The 18488-nt window shown below is 49.1% G+C and overlaps 1 protein-coding gene across 1 annotated transcript in view; it reads left to right on the forward strand.

Moving 5' to 3' along the window:
* Positions 1-18488, forward strand: part of LOC137373217 (uncharacterized) — a 68569-nt gene that overhangs the window by 15463 nt on the left and 34618 nt on the right. The window contains exon 7 of the mRNA XM_068038073.1: positions 152-299. Coding sequence (XP_067894174.1) covers positions 152-299 — 148 coding nt within the window. The remainder of the gene's footprint in view (positions 1-151; positions 300-18488) is intronic.

Below are 18488 nucleotides of genomic sequence, written 5' to 3' on the forward strand. Positions count from 1 at the left end.
AAGGGGGAGAAAGAGTTGTATTTAATAGCAGTTACTGCAATAAATGTGCAATTCTGGTGGATGCAGAGTGAACCCCGTTTCCCATTAATTCGATTGGCTTTCCCACAGGCAGCTGCTTTTATTAACACCAATGTTTTTGCCTTTCTGATAGATGCGGGATAATGGTTGCGGACTGCACTCATCTTATTACTCACCACCTCCATTTCTTGGTTCAAGATTGTTCTCGGGGCCCCCTTACATCCCCCCACTCATGGCACCAAGGGCCAGTGAAACTGCTGGTGAAATAGAGGTATCTGCAGGTAAGAGTGTGAGAAATATAAATCTGCAGTTTAACAGACATACGTTAGCTTTTGTTTGTGCCATTTTTCCTTCCCCCATTTTTTCCACAGATGTTGAGACATTGGCTCTTTGCTGGGGTACAGTTACATGGATGCCTGCTGCTCAAGTGGCCTTGATTCATGTGTGAACCTAGACTGGAGGTATCAGCTGGGTATTTGACCACAGGGAAGGGAAATCATCCAAATTTGATGCTGCTCTCACCTGACTCCCAGACACAGATACTTCCAACTAGGCAGTGAACAGAAACCTTGGCTAATTTACCTGTTGCTGACCAAGAGGTACTGTGAACAATTGAATAGCTACCTCCCAACTTCTAAACAGAACTAATTTCAGCATCAGATTGAACCAGGGACCTTCCATGTCTGTGTGTTGTGTACTTTTTAATTTACATATTTATAAAAGCAAACAGTGTTACCACCAGGTGAGAAAGGGGTCTAGGAGTTCCCTCTCAGCCTTTGCCTGGTTTATCCGTAACACCGTGTTTTAGCTCCCCCCACCCCCCCCCCCCCCCCCCACCACCCTCAGTGAATCCTTGTTCACTGCTCCAATTGTAAGACAGAGCAATCAATCAGACAGGTTTTCTTAGATTTAAACAAGAAAGGTGGAAGTTTATTAATCTTAAACTCTAATTCGGTTAACGACTACAAATGTGCGACGTGACCACGCTAGCATGCATACGTGATAAACACAAATGCAGATTGAGACAGTAAAAGTAGAAAGAATAAAGGGGAAAAGTTTGAGGCAATATCTGGGTTGTAAGTCCTTTGAGTTCAATGTGGAGTCTTTGGTTGTTGGTAAGTCTTGCTGTTCGTTGGGGCCCAGTGCACACTCTAACTTGTTTCGATGTAAGAGTCTTTTCTCTCTTGAGGTTTAAGAGACTTCAGTGGGTCTGGAGGTTTGTGAGAAAGCGAGAGAGAGCCAGCCAGGAGAGAGGCTCTCTTGTTCCAGGTTCAGTTGCAATCTGCAGTCTGTCTTCAAATTGTCCTGTGTATAGTTAAAAAAGCCTGGGCTAACAGGTTAGTCATGTGACCAGCTAGTTTAACCATTCCTGCGTTTGTGGATTCTCCATCTTAGCAGACACTGGAATGCGAGCTCCCTTACACCTTCAATGCCTGGTGATCAAAATCCATTTGGGTTAATTGGACCAGGGAGTAGTTGCTTTGTCTCTTCAAGCACTGTCTCTTAGTATGCAAATGTCCTCCAGCCAAATGTCTGGTGATCTCTTTAAACAAGTCAGTTCTTCACTCCAGCAACAGTTTAAAATTAATATTCCTATGACAAAATTAATATGCCTCATTCTTGGCAGTTCTTCATGACACCTCCACACCCAATGGAATGAATGCGATTTTTTTTCAAAAGTACCTCATCAGTACCTCATTCTTTAAATAACTGCAATCAGGGACTCCCTCTGCTTCAATTTCAGTCTGGGCAGCTGTGCCAACTCTCTCAATACTGGGTCAGCTCGCTGAGCCTCAGCTAGGGAAGATTCATTTAATTCATTCCCTGGGTCTCCTAACTTTCCAAAGAAAATCTCAGACAGACAGACCTCATGGTCATCGGCCTGCAGTGCCAATTCAGTCTCCTCTCAGGGAACTGGTTTCATCATGGCCTGATTCACGACACATTCAGGGAAATTGCAGAGGACAGTATCCTATCACTGCCCTGTCTCTCTGACCTCCTGCAGTCTCTCTCTTTCACTACTGGGGAAGCTACCACCTTTGTCCCCACCAGATCATTACCTGTGAGCAGGTCAACCCCGTCCACAGGCAAACTAGGGACAATCCCTACAGTCACCAGTCCCGAAACTAGGTTGCACTCCAAGTGCACCTGGTGTAAAGGTACAGGCATACACTGCCCTCCAATACCATTCACCACCATTCTGGTGTTCACTGCACTCTCTGGGGAAAAGGTCAGGCCTTTACCCAGTAAAAGGGATCTAATGACCCCTGTGTCCCTGAGAATTGCTATGGGCTTGCTTGCTCCACTCAAGAGGTATGGGGTTACTCTCCCTTCAGACACAAAACCCTGATAGCCTTCAGGAACCCTATTAAATTTTCCTGCACTTGCAGCTGCAGGCTTCCTGGGTCTCACTCTTACTGCAGTTAAAGCCACAGCTTGTTCTGCTGTGCTTTCCATCAGGGTCCCTTCTCTTTCACTGAGCGGGTGTGCCCTGATTAACCCTACAGGTTTTCCCTTTAGTTTCCAGCAGTCAGCTCTTAAATGCCCTGCTTTATTTAAATGGAAGCACACATGCCTCCGTGTCTCACTCCTACTTACAGCACCTTCCTTTTTGGCTGAAGGAGGGTCCCCCTTTTCTCCTGCTTTTCATTTTCTCCCAGGACTGCTTGTGCTTCTATCACCTTCCCATCCTTTGTCCTTTTCAGATTTGTGGGGGTGATTAGGAAAGGTTTCCCCCGCAGAACCAACTTATAAATGAGAGCAAACTCATCAGCCAGCACTGCGGCTTGCCGGGTTCTATGGAGCTTCTGTTCCTCTACATGCGCCTTTATGGAGAGTGGGAGAGAGTTCTTAAATTCCTCGAGCAAAATTACCTTTCTGAGATTTTCATAGCTGGGCTCCACTTTAAGAGCCCTCAACCACTGGTCAAAAGCCAGCTGCTTACTCCTCTCAATCTCCAGGTAAGTTTGATCAGCTTGCTCCTTGAGAGTTCTAAACTTTTGGCTATAAGCTTGTGGTACTAACTCATATGCCCCGAGGATCGCATTTTTTGTCAGTTGATAACTGGATGAACTCTCATCTGGCAACATGGAATAAACCTCATGGGCTTTTCCTGTTAACATGCTCTGTATCAAGAGAATCCAAGCCTCAACTGGCCACTTTAACTGCCTTGTCAGTTTTTCAAAAGACACGAGAAATGCTTCCACATCTCCTCATTGAATTTTGGGATCAGTTGGGAAAGTTTTAACAAATTTATATCCAGCCCTGAATTACGCTCCTCCATATTGTTTTCACTGGGGTTACTCTGTCGCCCCCTGGTTAACTCAAGCTGTCTTAGCTCTCTCTCTTCACATTCCTTCTGGAAGGCTCTTTCTCTTTCCTCTTTTTCTTCACATTCCTTCTGGAAGGTTCTTTCTTTCTCTCTTTCCTGTCTCTCTCTTTCTCTTTCCCTGTCTTCTAATTCAAGTTTCCTCTGTTCCAATTACATCTTTGCTAGCAGTACCCTGTCGGAGTCTACTTTTAATCCTGTTTCTGCTTCTTCAGATTCAAGGGAAAAATGGTTGGCCACTAGCCTGAGGAGTTCAGACTTCCTAGACTTGCCATGTACAGTGATCCCACACTGCTCAGCCATTTTCCTCAACTCCTCCATAGACTGTGCTTTTAACTCATCCCAAGTTACTTCATCCTGGCTTGGAGAGCTACTAGCTTCAGTCGCAGACATATTAGTATTCAATCACAAACAACCACAAGAAAACCTCTATAGAAATCTTTTCTCTTTTTTGATTGGGATCAATTTGGCTTCCCACTTCCAATTTCCTCGTTTGTTTGCGCGGGAGTAAAATAGAGCGAAATTACGTTGGGTTAGGCCCCTGACGCCATGACACCAGAATGCTATTTTACCAACAACAGGCACTGAGCTGAGTGGGGACTCTGGTCGCCATCTGCAAATGAGCAATTTAAGGCCAATTAAGATAGTTGAGGAGGCAGTTGACACTGATACCACGTACCTACAGAATTTTGTGAGCCACACAGGCGCTCAGAGCCCCAGCAGCATTTAAAACGCTGCAATGGGACAGCAGCTGTAGGGGTCTGCTGCACTCGACAGTCATTCACTGAGGCCTTTGATTTATTAGCGCAGGAGAAGGGCAAATATTTTTGTTGGCCTGAGGCCCCTTTGAGCAGTTAGACCTCCTGGCAGGGAACTCATTGGAGAGGGGCCTAATTGTGGGTGGAGCGGAGGGGGAAGGACTGTGTGGCCTTTCTGCAACAACGGAAAGGGCCACCCCCTTAAAGCAGCATTGCCAGGTGGCATGGGGATCATACCGTCTGAGGAGGTTCCTCCAGTGAGGAGAAGAACCTGACAGGGAGGGAAGGGCGGGCAAATGGAGATGGACATCAGTGACATGCTGGCCACCTGCAGTGGCAGCTTTGTGATTGGTAAGCAGCCGAAGGCTGCAGAGGAGACCTGTTGCAGGGGTGAGGGTACCCAGTGACCAGGGTGTACAGGCAATGGATAAGCTATCTCCAAATATCAGAGTGGCTGTGTCGCCGAAGACAGCGCCTCTCCCGAGAAGCTGTGACCAAGCTGTGTGCCGTGAGGGCAGCGGAGGTGAGATCCAATTGCATTGTTGGGCATCTGATACTGGTGGCTCTCAAGGTCACCATGGTCCTGAATTTCTACACCTCAGGCTCATTCCAGGGGCCCACTGGAGACATGTGCGACATCTCCCAATCAGACGCACATCATTGCATCAAAGTAGTGACATATGCCCTCTTCAGGGAAACCAAACAGTACATCTAGCTCAGAACCAATGTGCACAGTCAGGCCGAGAGAGCCAGAGGCTTCAGCACCATGGCTGTATTACCCAGGTGCAAGGTCTCATGGACTGAACACAAGTGGCCATCAGGGCTCCCGCAGGCTAGGGGGCTTCATCAGCTGGAAGGGATTTCATTCCCTCAATGTCCAGCTCATCTGTGACCACCACTAGTGGATTCTGCAGGTGTGTACTCATTACCCTGGGAGCAGTCACTTCACTTACGTTCTCCAGCAGTCCCAGCTTTTTGCCCCGCTAGCACGCCTACAAGAATGGATACCTGCTGACAACGGTTACCCACTGAAGAGATGGCTGATGACATCAATAAGGAACCCAATGACTAAGGTAGAGGAACAGTACAACATGAGTCACACTACGACCAGAGCAACCATCAAGCAGACCATCATTCTGCTTAAGATGTGGTTCAGGTGCCTGGACCAATCGGATGGTGCTGTTCAATATGCGCCAGCAAGGGTCTCCCTTGGTAGTTTTCTGTGCTTAGCACAACGGTGCTGCAGAAGGGCGAGGCCTTGGCTGCTGATGACAGAGTGGAGCGTGAGGAATCCTCAGACGAGGAGGATGATGCGGAAGCCGAAGAGGAGCCACAGCATGCTGACAGGCATCAGGGGCTTGGAAGGATCCAAGATCTCAGTGCAAGGGAGGCTCGGGAAGCGCTGATCCTCACTCATTTCTCCTGACCCTTACCACTTCAGCAATCCAGACAAATAAAGATCCAAACTCCAAGCAGACAAAAACCACTCACCTCTGCTGGAAGCTCAGACTCTGTCCTCCACCAGCACCTGTTGCTTCTGCCATGTGCAGATGATGAAAACACACCCATGGTCAACCCCTGCCAGTCACTGGGTCGACATTTCCCACACTTCCACTCTGGATGACCACCATCACTGCATTGAGGCAGTCATAAGCAATATTTAACATTTATTATATTGACTCTGGCACATTAACTTTAACTACCACCTGAGAAGCCCTAGTATATCTGAAGTGTTTTCTTAAATTTCTTACGTGTGCTCCGACAGAGTGTTCTCACTTTGTTGTCAGCTGCGGTGGAGCCAGGCTGCTAACCTTGATACCCCATCGCCTGGGTTGACCTTGGTGGCCAAACTCTGGCTGCCTGAGGCCGGGAGGGCCCTGCCATGCTGAGGGGCTCCTGCACAGGTGCCGGAAGCTCCTCTGTTGTCAAGGCAACCTGAGGCACTAGTGTCACTGGCAGAGGGGCTGAGGAGGCAATGTCCACATCAGGAGTGCACTGCAAAGAGCTCCGAGATGCATAAGGCACCCACTCCTCCTCCTCCCTTACAAGGCACCCTTGCACCTCACTGCTGACCTGAGAAGTTCGAGGACCTGATGGTGCCTCCGTAGAACCGTAGAAAAGTTACAGCACAGAAATAGGCCATTCAGCCCATCTTGTCTGCGCTGGCTGAAAAGACTAGCTGCCCAATCTAATCCCACCTTCCAACACTGATCCATAGCTCTGCAGGTTACAGCACTTCAGGTGCAGGTCCAGGTACGTTTAAAATGAGTTGCGGGTTTCTGCCTCCACCACCAATCCAGTCAGTGAATTCCAGACACCCACCACCCTCTGGGTGAAAATGTTTTTCCTCATGTCCCCTCTGATCCTTCTACCAATCACCTTAAATCTGTGCCCCCTGGTAATTAACCTCTCCGCTAGAGGAAACTGGTCCTTCCTATCTACGCTATCTAGGCCCCTCTCGCCATGCCACTGCTGTATAGAGCTCAGGGACAAGCCGATAGCAACGCAGGTCTGCATGCATCTCTGACTGGCCTGCTGGATGTGGCTCTCTTAGAGTGTTGTCAATCTCTCTGGATGAGGCCATGTGCACAGACGAGAGGGGGAAATCACAGCACTCATGGCCTGTCCGAGCCAGGGTGCACATACCCTCTGGAATCTCCGCCATATCTTCACGTACCTCATGCTGAACTTCTACCATCTGCCACCTTATGGACAACTTCAAAAGCATGTCATCAGCCTGGGGCTCAGCATGGGCCTGGTCTCCCACAGTCTTCTGAGTGTAAGAGGCCACAGCTGTGACAGCCTCTGATAGCTGGTCCAGAACTTGTTTGGTGCTGTCTCCAGCTTGTGACCCCAGATCTATTACCGTGTGCATACCCACCCAGGTGACAGTATCTGAGCTGGTGGAGGGTGGGGGCAAGGAGGTGATGCCGCACCCTCTGAAGTCCCGTCCTCCTCCTCCTCAGAGGTGGATGGATGTCCCGTTGAGATGGCGTCTGTCTGGTCCTGCAATTGACCTGCATGAGAAAACAGAATGATCAGGCCCACGCGACCCTCCAGACAGGAGCTCAATAATCGGCTGCAGCTCAAACACACGTCTGTTACTTCGAAGGCACGATCATCCATGATGCTTGCCCTGTGCCCATTTCCAAGGTAACTCACTCAACTCAGTTTGTGCTCCGGCCTCACCATCTGCGATGGAGCGGCTGCCCTGGTATCGAGCCAGCTCTAGTGTCTCCTCCTCCATCGGGGTCAGTATTGCGAGGAGTGGAACGCCGCCACTCGCCCGTGCTTTCTTCCTTATATTATGCACTCACATCTCCTGTGGAGATACATAAGAATGGTATCAGTGACCAGACTACTGCAAACACAACGCCAAAGTGACCTGCACACCTGCTGCAGCCTCTGTGGCCAGTGGCATGCATGTGTCACTTGGCCACTCAGGAGTGAGATTGCATGGGTTGGCAGTGCAGGCTCGTTCCCCCTGACAGAGCTGCAGCCATTGCTTCCATATGGTGTGCTCTGCCTCCCCAGAATCCGCAACACCATACTTACCGATTTGCTGGCACCCCTAAGGAGATTGAAGCTTGGCACTCATCCCGGCAGAGCGGAGAAGGTCATTGACCCATTTGCAGCACTGGATTCATATCTTCCAGATGACCTCAGGGCTGCTGACCTCCTGTGCGACCTCCATCCAGGCTTGCTTGGTTCAGTGGGGAGGTCTCCTCCTTCGGTCCGTAGGTAAGAGGACCTCCTTCCTTGTCCGAGCAGTCTGGAGGAGAACATGTAGGGAGTTGTCATTGAAGCATGGGAACACCTGGGGTCTTTCTTCCTGCCTTGCCCTCAAGTGGGTTTCACAGGCTTTGCAGTTGGCTTGCTTGGCTGGTGTCGGGCAGAAGGGGTTTCTTAGCAGTGAAGCAGATGAAGGGTGGCAGCAGGCGATGAAGGGGGTGGTCACAGGCAGATGGGGAGGGTGGAGGGTGGTCACAGGCGGACGAGGGGACTGGTCACAGGCGGACTGGGGGTGCTGGTGACAGGCGGATGGGAAGGGTGCAGGGTGGTCACAGGCTGACGAGGAGACTGGTCACAGCGGACGAGGGGTGCTGGTCACAGGCGGACGGGGGTGCTGGTCACAGGCAGATGGGGGGAGGGGGGCTGGTCACAGGTAGACGGTGGGGCTGGTCATAGGCAGACGAGGGGGCTGGTCACAGGCAGACGGGGGTGCTGGTCACAGGCAGATGAGGGGGGGCTGGTCACAGGCGAATGAGGAGGTTTTTATTTTGTTAATTCATGGGATGTGGGCGACGCTGGCCAGGCCAGCATTTATTGCCCATCCCTAATTGCCCTTGAGAAGGTGGTGGTGAGCTGCCTTCTTGAACCTCTGCAGTCCATTTGGGGTAGGTATACCCACAGTGCTGTTAGGAAGGGAGTTCCAGGATTTTGACCCAGCGACAGTGAAGGAACAGCGATATAGTTCCAAGTCAGGATGGTGTGTGACTTGGAGGGGAACTTGCAGGTGGTGGTGTTCCCATGTATTTGCTGCCCTTGTCCTTCGAGTTGGTAGAGGTCGCGGGTTTGGAAGGTGATTGATGAGGGTTTCATGCAGATGAGGGCTTCCATGAGACTGCAGGCTTCCTCCTCGAGACATTTGCAGACAGGCATAGGGTGCTGGCGGCCCTTTAAACATATTGGCAGGACTTTCTTCTGCGTCACAGGATGAAACTGCTACCGCCTTACCTCCCAACCCCGGTTGTGGATGCGTTGGCAACCCTGCTTGCTGGCTCCTAATTGGCCGGCCAGCGCACAATTGCAACAGGAGCGGAGGTCAGAGTGGGCCTGTGCCACCCACGTCCACTTCCGCCTCCGCCTCCGTGACCCCACCACTAACGATTAAATTCCGGCCTATATCTCAGTTCCAGACTCTGAGGTGCATTTATTGACTGAGCCATTGGGAGACTCTTACCGGAATATTCCAGTTATGTGAAAAATACATCCTCAAGGCCTTGGAAGTTAAAATGTTCTTAGAAATCTTTATGGCTCTTGATCTTTGCACACGTGCCTTTGTTTTTCAAGGAAGCTAAGCTTTAGGTGCCTCTTGGCTCAGGCAAATATCAGCCAGGGGTCCACTCCTGGTTACTATCAAGAGATTCTGCTGGAAAATGCATGTATGTGGATGTTGGCTGAGAGGATCAGCGTCAGCTGGGATTCACCCTGCAGTTTACAATCCTTTCAAGACTCATTGTCTAGGGTCACTTAAGCATGGTATCAAACCCCAGGCAATGTCTGTGGAGCTGTACCCCATCAAGAGTAAGTACAATGTTTATAAATGGGTTTCCAATTTCACTATTGCTAATGTAGAGAGAAAATCTCAACCCTCACATTTCTTTTCCTCTTAACAATAACAACTTGTATTTATATAGTGCCTTTAATGTAATAAAATGTCCCAAGGTGTTTCACAGGAGCATTACATAACAAAATATGACACCGAGCCACATAAAGAGATATTAGGTCAGATGACCAAAGGCTTGGTCAAAGAGGTAGGTTTTCAGGAGTGTCTTAGAGGAAGAAAGGGAGGTAGAGAGTCAGAAAGGTTTAGGGAGGGAATTCCAGAGCTTAGGGCCTAGGCAGCTGAAGGCATGGCCACCGATGGTGGTATGATTAAAATTGGGGATGCTAAAGAGGCCAGAATTAGAGGAGTGTAGATATCTTGGAGGGTTGTGGGGCTGGAGGAGATTAAAGAGATCGGGAGGGGTAAGGCAATGGAGGGATTTGAAAACAAGGATGAGAATTTTAAAATCAAGGCATTGCTTAACCAGGAGCCAATGTAGGTCAGCAAGCACAGGGGTGATAGTGGAACGGGACTTGGTACAGGTAAGGACACCGGCAGCAAAGGTTTGGTTGACCTCAGGTTTTTGGAGGTGAAATGTGGGAGTCCAGCCAGGAGTGTGTTGGAATAGACAAGTCTAGAGGTAACAAAGCCATGAATGAGGATTTCAGCAGCAAATGAGCTGAGGCAAGGATGATGTTGGATGATGTTACAGAGGTGGAAATAGGCGATCTTTGTGATGGCCTGGATATGTGGTCAGAAGCTCTTCTCTGGATCAGACCAGACACCAAGGCTGTTAACAGTCTAGTATAGTCTCAGACAGTTGCCTGGGAAAAGGATGGAGTCTGTGGCTAAAGAATGGAGTGTGGACTGAAGACAATGGCTTCAGTCTTCCCAATATTTAATTGGAGAAAATGTCTGCTCATCCAGTACTTGATGTCGGATAAGCAGTCTGATAGTTTAGCAACAGTGGAGGAGACGAGAGAGAGGGTTGTGAGGTAGTGATTGGTGTCATCAGCGTGCATGTGAAAAGTAATGCTGTGATTTCGGATGATGTTGCCAGCAGGGGGCCACATGTAGATGAAAAATAGGAGGGGGCCAAGGATAGATCCTTGGGCAACACCAGAGATAACGGTGCAGGAAAAGGAAGAGAAGCCATTGCGAATGATACACTGCCTATGATTAAATAGATAAGAATGGACAAGGCAAAATGCATTCCTACCCAGCTTGATGACAGTGGAGAGGTGTTGCAGGAGAATGGTGTGGTCAACTGTGTCACAGGCCGCAGACAGCTCAAGAAAGACGAGGGGGAAAAGTTTACCACAGAATCATTACAGCGCAGAAGGAGGCCATTCAGCCCATCATGTCCGCATCGGCTCTCTGAAAGAGCAATGCACTTTTTTTTATTTAATTTATTTTTTTAGAGATGTAGCACTGAAACAGGCCCTCCGGCCCACCGAGTCTGTGCTGACCATCAACCACCCATTTATACTCATCCTACATTAATCCCATATTCCTACCACATCCCCACAATTCCCTACCACCTACCTATACTCGGGGCAATTTATAATGGCCAATTTACCTATCAAGTCTTTGGCTGTGGGAGGAAACCGGAGCACCCGGAGGAAACCCACACAGACACAGGGAAAACTTGCAAATTCCACACAGGCAGTACCCAGAACTGAACCCAGGTCGCTGGAGCTGTGAGACTGCGGTGCTAACCACTGCGCCACTGTGCCGCCCCTTAATGTCATTCCCCTGCCTTCTCCCCGTAACCCTGCACATTCTTCCTTTTCATATAACAGTCTAATTCCCTTTTGAATGCTTCAATTGAACCTGCCTCCACCACACTCTCAGGCTGTGCATTCTAGACCTTAACCACTAGCTGCGTGAACGTTTTTCCTCACGTCACTTTTGTTTCTCTTACCCATTACTTTAAATCTGTGCCCTCTTGTTCTCGATCCTTTCATGAGTGGGAACAGTTTCTCTCCATCTACTCTGTCCAGACTCCTCATGATTTTGAATACTTCTATGAAATCACCTCTCAGCCTTATCTTCTCCAAGGAAAACTGTCCCAAATTCTCCAATCTATCTTCATAACTGAAATTCCTCATCCCTGGAACCTGCTGTTCTCCTAGTTTGGGAGGTTACTAGCCAATTTTCCGCACATTTGAACAGTATGAGAAAAAAAGCTTGCTGCACAATTGCTCATATTTATCCTCTCATTCCTTTCTTTTCTCCTCACAACCTATCTTAACACTATAACTAGTGAATTGCTCCACTGAACTATCCTCTCATTCTTCCTCAGCTGCAAATACAGTTTCCTGTGCAGCTTCCTCCTCCATTTTTCCTCATTGTGTTTAAATCAAGACACATGCAGTCTCGTATGCAAGGCGCATTGCATAGTCTCGTCCACAGGACACAAAACAGTGTCATCCACAGGTTTCGTTGCACAGTCTCATACACAAGATATATCACCCAGCCTCGACCACAATCTTGTTCAAAAGACCACAGTCACAGTCACTTAGGATGTCAGTTGTGGCTTTGATACGAGTCTTTTCAGTACTGTGGCAGGGATGGAAACCTTATTGGAAGAATTCAAACATGGAGTTCCTGGAAAGTTGGGCACGGATTTGACAGGCAACAGCACATTCAAAGACTTTGGAGAGGAAAGGGAGGTTGGAAATGGGGCATTAGTTTGAAGAATGGTGGGGTCAAGCTGTTTTTTTTGAAGAGAGGGGTGATGATGGCAGATTTAAAGGAGTGAAGGGCAATACCCGAAGAGAGAGAGCCATTACCAATATCAGCTGACATGGTGTTCAAGAGGGGAAGTTGGATGGTCAGTTTAGTGAGAATAGCAGGGATGAGAAATTTCCATCAAATGGCAAATTTCCAGCATTGGGGTTTCAGAAATCTGCCATTGGCTTCTTCCTATCCAACCAAACTGGCTTTAAAGAAATGTCACAACTGTCAGTTTCACAGCTGACAGTTGCTGCGAGTAGGAACTGCTGTTAGCAGTCACTACAGAATCATTACAGTAGCATTCTCAGTTTCGCAGAGAAGCTTTGGAACCTGGAATTTTACTCGATTGGGAGCTTTCTTTAACTTGAAACAAGTTAACCTATAATATTCCATTTCTATGGAGCCATTTTTTTGTGCAATTGAAGCTTGGCAGATGATTATTGTCTGTGTACCTGAAGTAGCTTTACCACTTTTGTGACCTTTTTTTGGATGGAATCATCCGTGTTTGACACATGGCGATCCATCACCATGTTTCAGTCTCCCATTCAAACTAATGCATAATCTACATGTACCCAATGGTTTCTGCCTAATTCGGAACTGTGTGGAATAATATGCCCCTTAACTAAGCTTTTAGGATTGCTCAGGTATATGCAAGGGTACTGCTGGAGTTTAATCAGTTAAAATTGTGCAGACTAACTGTATTAAATGCTGAAATGTTGGAATGCTGAGGTCAGTTTGGTGATTTTATACAAATGCATTGGTTCACCGTCTTGATGGTAATCGATGGTAAACAAAGGGAAAACTATGTATTTGAGGTGGCCTGGAAGCATTTGCATTCATACAGATCATTAACAGTGCTATAATTACATGATTCCTTGTCAAAGAATTCAGACTTTTTTGTCTTCGGCTACTAATTTTCAGACCTTTTGGGCTTTGGCCACTCTCATCTCTGGAACAGGCTTGAGGGAGTAGGGGTGGGTCTCATGGACAAGATGAGTTCGGAGAGGGCATGAGGGGAGGTAGGAGAGAAACTAGAGAAAGGTGCAAGTTCAGGGCTAGGCAGGCGGGGGAAGTTTTCGAGGAAGTTTAGCCTGGTGGGCTAGTGGAAGGAAGGGAAGTGACAGAGGCTGATTGGATGGTCTCAATCTTGATGATGAAGAAGTCCATGAGCTCCTTGCACTTATTATTGGAGGTGAGGAACAGGGGGGAGGGTTTAAGAAGATGCTTTGCAGTAGAGAAAAGAAGGTGGGATTATCTTTGCATTCCAAGATGATCCTGGAATAGTGAGCAGTTTGAGCAGACGAGAGCAGGACGCAGATGTGTTCTATGTGGTCCGGCCAGATCTGGTGTGAATGGCTAAACCAGATGTCCGCCATACCCTTTCAAATCTGCATCCCTTGGACTTAAGGGAGCAGATATGAGGGCTGTACTGGGGACGACCAGGCTTAGAAAGAGCCTTGGTAAAAAATTTTGAGGTCCGTGACTGGTAATTTTAAGGATGAGAAATTTCCCATTGGCTTCCTGTTTCCGATCAGACTGGCGTTAAAAAAATGTCAACTGTCAGTTTCACAGCTGAATTGGAATTTCTAAGCTCAGATTTTTATCTAATGCTCATTAACACTCCTTTCCATATTCACAGCTGACAGGCGCTGGGAGCGGGAACAGCAGTTTCTGAACATCGGACAGATTTGGGGTTTTCCAGCGGTCTTTTAAAAAAAAGTTGAAATCAGCCAGAAAACTGCGAATCTGTCTGAAGTTTGGAAACTGCTGTTCCCGCACTCAGCAAAGGTCTGGGGGGGGGGGGTGGGGAGCGTGCAGAGAAAGGAAGAGAGACAGCGAGAGAGGGTTGGGGACACAGAGAGGGGGAGAGACGGGGGGGGGGGGGGCAGAGAGAGAGAGAGAAAGAGCGAGAAAAAGAGGGGGTTGGGGATGTGGGTGGGTGTGGGGGGAGAGACAGAGGGAGGGGAGATGGGGGCAGAGAGAGGGGGGGACAGAGAGAAAGTGAGGGGGCACAGTGAGAGAGGTGGGGCAGATGGAGACAGAGAGGGGGGAGACAGAAAGAGGGAGGACGGGGGAGACAGAGAGGGAGGAGTCAGCGGGTAACAGGGTCAGAGAGATGGTGGGGGAGAGACAGAGAGAGTGGGGAGAGACAGAGAGGGTGGGGAGTCAGAGATGGGGGAACCGAGAGGGGGGACAGACAGAGGTGGGGGGGGAGGCAGGGAGGGTGGGAGATGGGGTAGAGACAGAGAGAAGGACAGAGAGCAGGGAAGGCAACAGAGTGCAGAGGGTGCGACAGAGGGGGGAGAGAGACAAAGACTGGGGGTAAGAAAGAACAGGGTTGAGACAGAGAGAGAGGGGAGTCAGAGAGGGGGGAGGAGAGACGGGCAGGAGATGGGGGAGGCAGAGAGGGGGAGGGGGAACAGAGAGCACGGGGGGGGGGAAACAGAGAACGAGGGGGCGGCAGAGAGGGGGTGAGAACAGAGTGGGGGGGCACAGAGAGAGTGGGGGGGGCACAGAGAGAGCGGTGGGGGGGGACAGAGAGCAGGAGGACAGAGAGAGGGGGGACAGAGAGAGAGGGGGGACAGAGAGAGAGGGGGGACAGAGAGAGAGGGGGGACAGAGAGAGGGGGTAACAGAGAGAGAGAGGGGGTAACAGAGAGAGAGAGGGGGAACAGAGAGAGAGAGGGGGAACAGAGAGAGAGGAACAGGGAGAGAGGGAGGCAGAGAAAGAGAGACAGGGAGCAGAGAGGATGGGGGGGACAGAGAGAGAATGGGGGGACAGAGAGAGAGTTGGGGAGAGAGAGAGAGCGGTGGGAGCAGAGAGAAGGGACAGAGAGAGGGGGCAGAGAGAAAGGAAGGGGAAGCGAGGGGCAGAGAGAGGGAGGGGGCAAAGAGGAGGGGGCAGAGAGAGGGAGAGAGAGAGAGGGGACAAAGAGAAGCGGCAGAGAGAGAGAGATGCGACAGAGAGGGAGAGAGGGGAGCAGAGAGAGCGGGAGGGGACAGAGGGAGAGGGACAGAGCGTGTGAGAGAGGGGCATAGAGAGGGGGCAGAGAGAGAGGAAGAGGAGGGGGCAGTGAGAGGGCAGAGAGAGAGGGTGGGGGGGGCAGAGTGAGAGGAGGCAGCGAGTGAGAGAGGGGGCAAACAGTGAGCGAGAGGGGGGCAGAAAGAGAGGGGAGCAGAGAGGGGGCAGAGAGAGCGAGGGGGAAGAGAGAGGGGAGGATAATGAGGTGAGGACAGTGAGGGGGAATGAGTGAGTGGGGGAGAGTGGGGGCAGACAGGGGGGGACACGGGGGGGGGGGGAACTGAGACGGGAGGACAGTGAGGGGGTGGGGGACAGTGGGACAGCGGAACAGTGAGAGAGGGGAGGACAGTGTGAGAGGGGGGACGGAGAGAGAGAGAGAGAGGAAGGGGAGAGAGAGAGAGAGAGGCGGGCTCAGAGAAAGGAGGGGGACAGAGAGAGAGAGAGAGGAGGAGGAGGACAGAGAGAGAGAGGAAGGGGACAGAGAGAGAGGGAGAGGAGGGGGACAGAGAGAGAGAGAAATGGAGGGTGACAGAGAGAGAGAGAAATGGAATGGGACAGAGAGAGAGAGAGAGAGAGGGAGAGAAAGATGGGGGTACAGAGAGAGAGAGATGGGGGGACAGAGAGAGAGAAAGAAGGGGAAACAGTGAGAGAGAGTAGGTGGACAGTAAGGGTGGGAGGACAGTGAGAGGGGGAGGACAGTGAGAGAGGGGGGACAGTGAGAGAGGGGGGACAGTGAGAGAGGGGGGACAGTGAGAGAGGGGGAGAGAGGAGGGGATGGGGGGAACAGAGGGAGAAAGAGAGATTGAGAGACACTGAGAGAGAGATGGGAGGACAAAGTGAGAGAGGGAGGACAAAGAGTGAGAGGAGGACAAAGAGAGAGGGGGGGACAAAGAGAGGGGGTGTCAAAGGGGGGGACAAAGAGAGAGGTGGACAAAGAGAGATGGGGGACAAAGAGAGAGGGGGGTACAAAGTGGGGGGACAAACAGATAGGGGAGGGGTGACACGGGGGGGAGTGGACGACACAGAGGATAAGCACTGAGGGGTGGGAAGAGAGGCAGACACAGGGAGAGAGAGCGAGCAAGATCACTCCTGACAGATGGACATCTATCCGGATTACTCCGCATCGCTACAAGTATATGGGTAGTTGTTGACTACTTGTGCAAGCAAAAATAATGCCACGTATCTCACTAAATCAGTGTCCAACATAGTGATGAGAAAGTAAGTCAAAAAATTTGACGTCTCATTTAAGGCTCCTTCACAAAATGCACATTTGATGTTGTTTTGATTAATAGTAAGATAAAGTATTTAATGCCTTTATCTTTCTGAAATTGTCTCACTGGCCCCCTATGTAAGACAAAAATTGGAATGTTACCCACCACGTGAAAATGTTGGACCCCCCCTGCTCCAAACCTTTAAATGGTGTTTTAAAATAACCTAGCAGCTAGGTTATTTTAAGAGACAAGTTTAAAGGCATGTGTTATGTAAACTCACTTTAAAATGGCAAAGTCGAAGGGAATGTCTCGATTTCTACGCTCTGGCATGCATTACTTTCATTTAGGACTCAAGCTCAGTGACAGGTTGAAAATTGCTGGACTTTTACTTCTGTATAAACCTCGCAGTTCCACGCTATTCATTTGGAATCACATTGTTTCAGACCTTGTATTGAGGGGAAAACAGGCAAGAAAATCCAAGCCATCTCCAGAAGTCAGCATTGTAAGTTCGTCATGAATACAAGAGTACTGTGTAATGGGGATGAGTGAAATTGGCAAACACAGGATGCTGCTGACCAATATACAATAGTTAGTAAATACAATGTAATGGATACCTTTAATAAACCTTAATATATTATGTATTGTCTATGATTCTTTAACAAAATCCATCCTGTATTTGCAGTTTTAAAAACTGTCAGGGAAGACATAGTAAAAATTTATTAAAAAGTCATTAACTAATTATTTTTGCTGCAAGTTGGATTAAAGGACAAGTTTTACAAGTACTTCAAAGATCAGTAACTGCAAAGTGCACCATTTATTATCTGGTTTGAGGGCAGATAACCTGAATGACCAATGTTATTTGAAAGTTGTCTGTATCATATAATTGCATTATGTTAAAAGAGTACCTTTACTAACAGGCAAGAGAGTTGGCTTGGACATAAATTGCTTAGTCAGGAATGCAATCTTACAGATAGTGGACTGAATTTTACATTCCTGCCACCAAAGTTGGCAGCAGGTGAAAACAATGGTGGCCCGTGCGGTCGCAGAGCTGCAGCGATCCTAAATGTGGCAGCTCATTTAAATATCTGGGGCAGGCAGCCCCCTCCCCCAATGACATGGAAAGGGTGGACTGTCCGTCCTCAACAATGGCGTCAGCTGCCTGTACGCAGGCGCTGACGCCATTTTTAAAGTGCTTTGAGCCTTACTGTTAAATGTAAAGAATTAAAGGTACAGTTAATAAAAATATTAAATACATTAATTATGCCCCTCTCCCATCCCCCTAATTACCATAAAATTAATTACGTTCCCTGTCCCCCCCAAAACACTTAACTTGTCCACCTGACTTGCCCCCCACAAAGTGCATAAACTTTAACCTAAACCCCCTCCCATCCCCTACACCAATGATGTCACTTTGACCCCTTTACCCCCTCCCACACTGAGAAAATTACCTCCTCTCGCCCTCCCCACCAATGTGGCACCTCGTTTCCCCGGACAGGGATCCAAAAGCATGGGGGTGCCGGCCAACGGCAGGAAGATCGCACTGGGACGGAAGGTGGGAGCTTAAGTGTAATTAATGCATTAATTTTAACTTATTCACATATGTAAATGGGGGTCCCATTGCTGAGCGGCGGGGGGTAGGGGGTGGGGCGCCATGCGACCTCGCTGCCTCCGGCAATATCTGACCAGGCCCTCCCAGCATCGGAATGTGTGGTGGCCCACTCCTGGAGGCATTTTCCATCCTGCCACACCCCGCCATGAACCCCAATGTCAGGGGGTCTGTAAAAGACAGCCCAGTGACTCTACATTGAATAATGCATGCAATAACAGCTGCTCAACTTTTTGCAGAAAAGCTTTTTGTTAATAATTATCTGATCAGAGCTGAATCAGAATCGACAGTATAGACATAGTGAATTTAAAAGAAGCGCTTTATTGGAGGAACTGAAGGGTGCTCTTTATTTGTAATTATGTTTATTTAATTTTGTCACTAGCTTTGGTGAGCAAAAGACATTTTGTCCATGAGAGATGCTGTTGTTGCTATTTTTTAGAATTCAGGACCTCGTTTAACAGCCTGTGAAGATGAATAA

This window comes from Heterodontus francisci, chromosome 8 (genome assembly GCF_036365525.1).
Source record: "Heterodontus francisci isolate sHetFra1 chromosome 8, sHetFra1.hap1, whole genome shotgun sequence".
Classification (NCBI taxonomy): Eukaryota; Metazoa; Chordata; class Chondrichthyes; order Heterodontiformes; family Heterodontidae; genus Heterodontus; species Heterodontus francisci.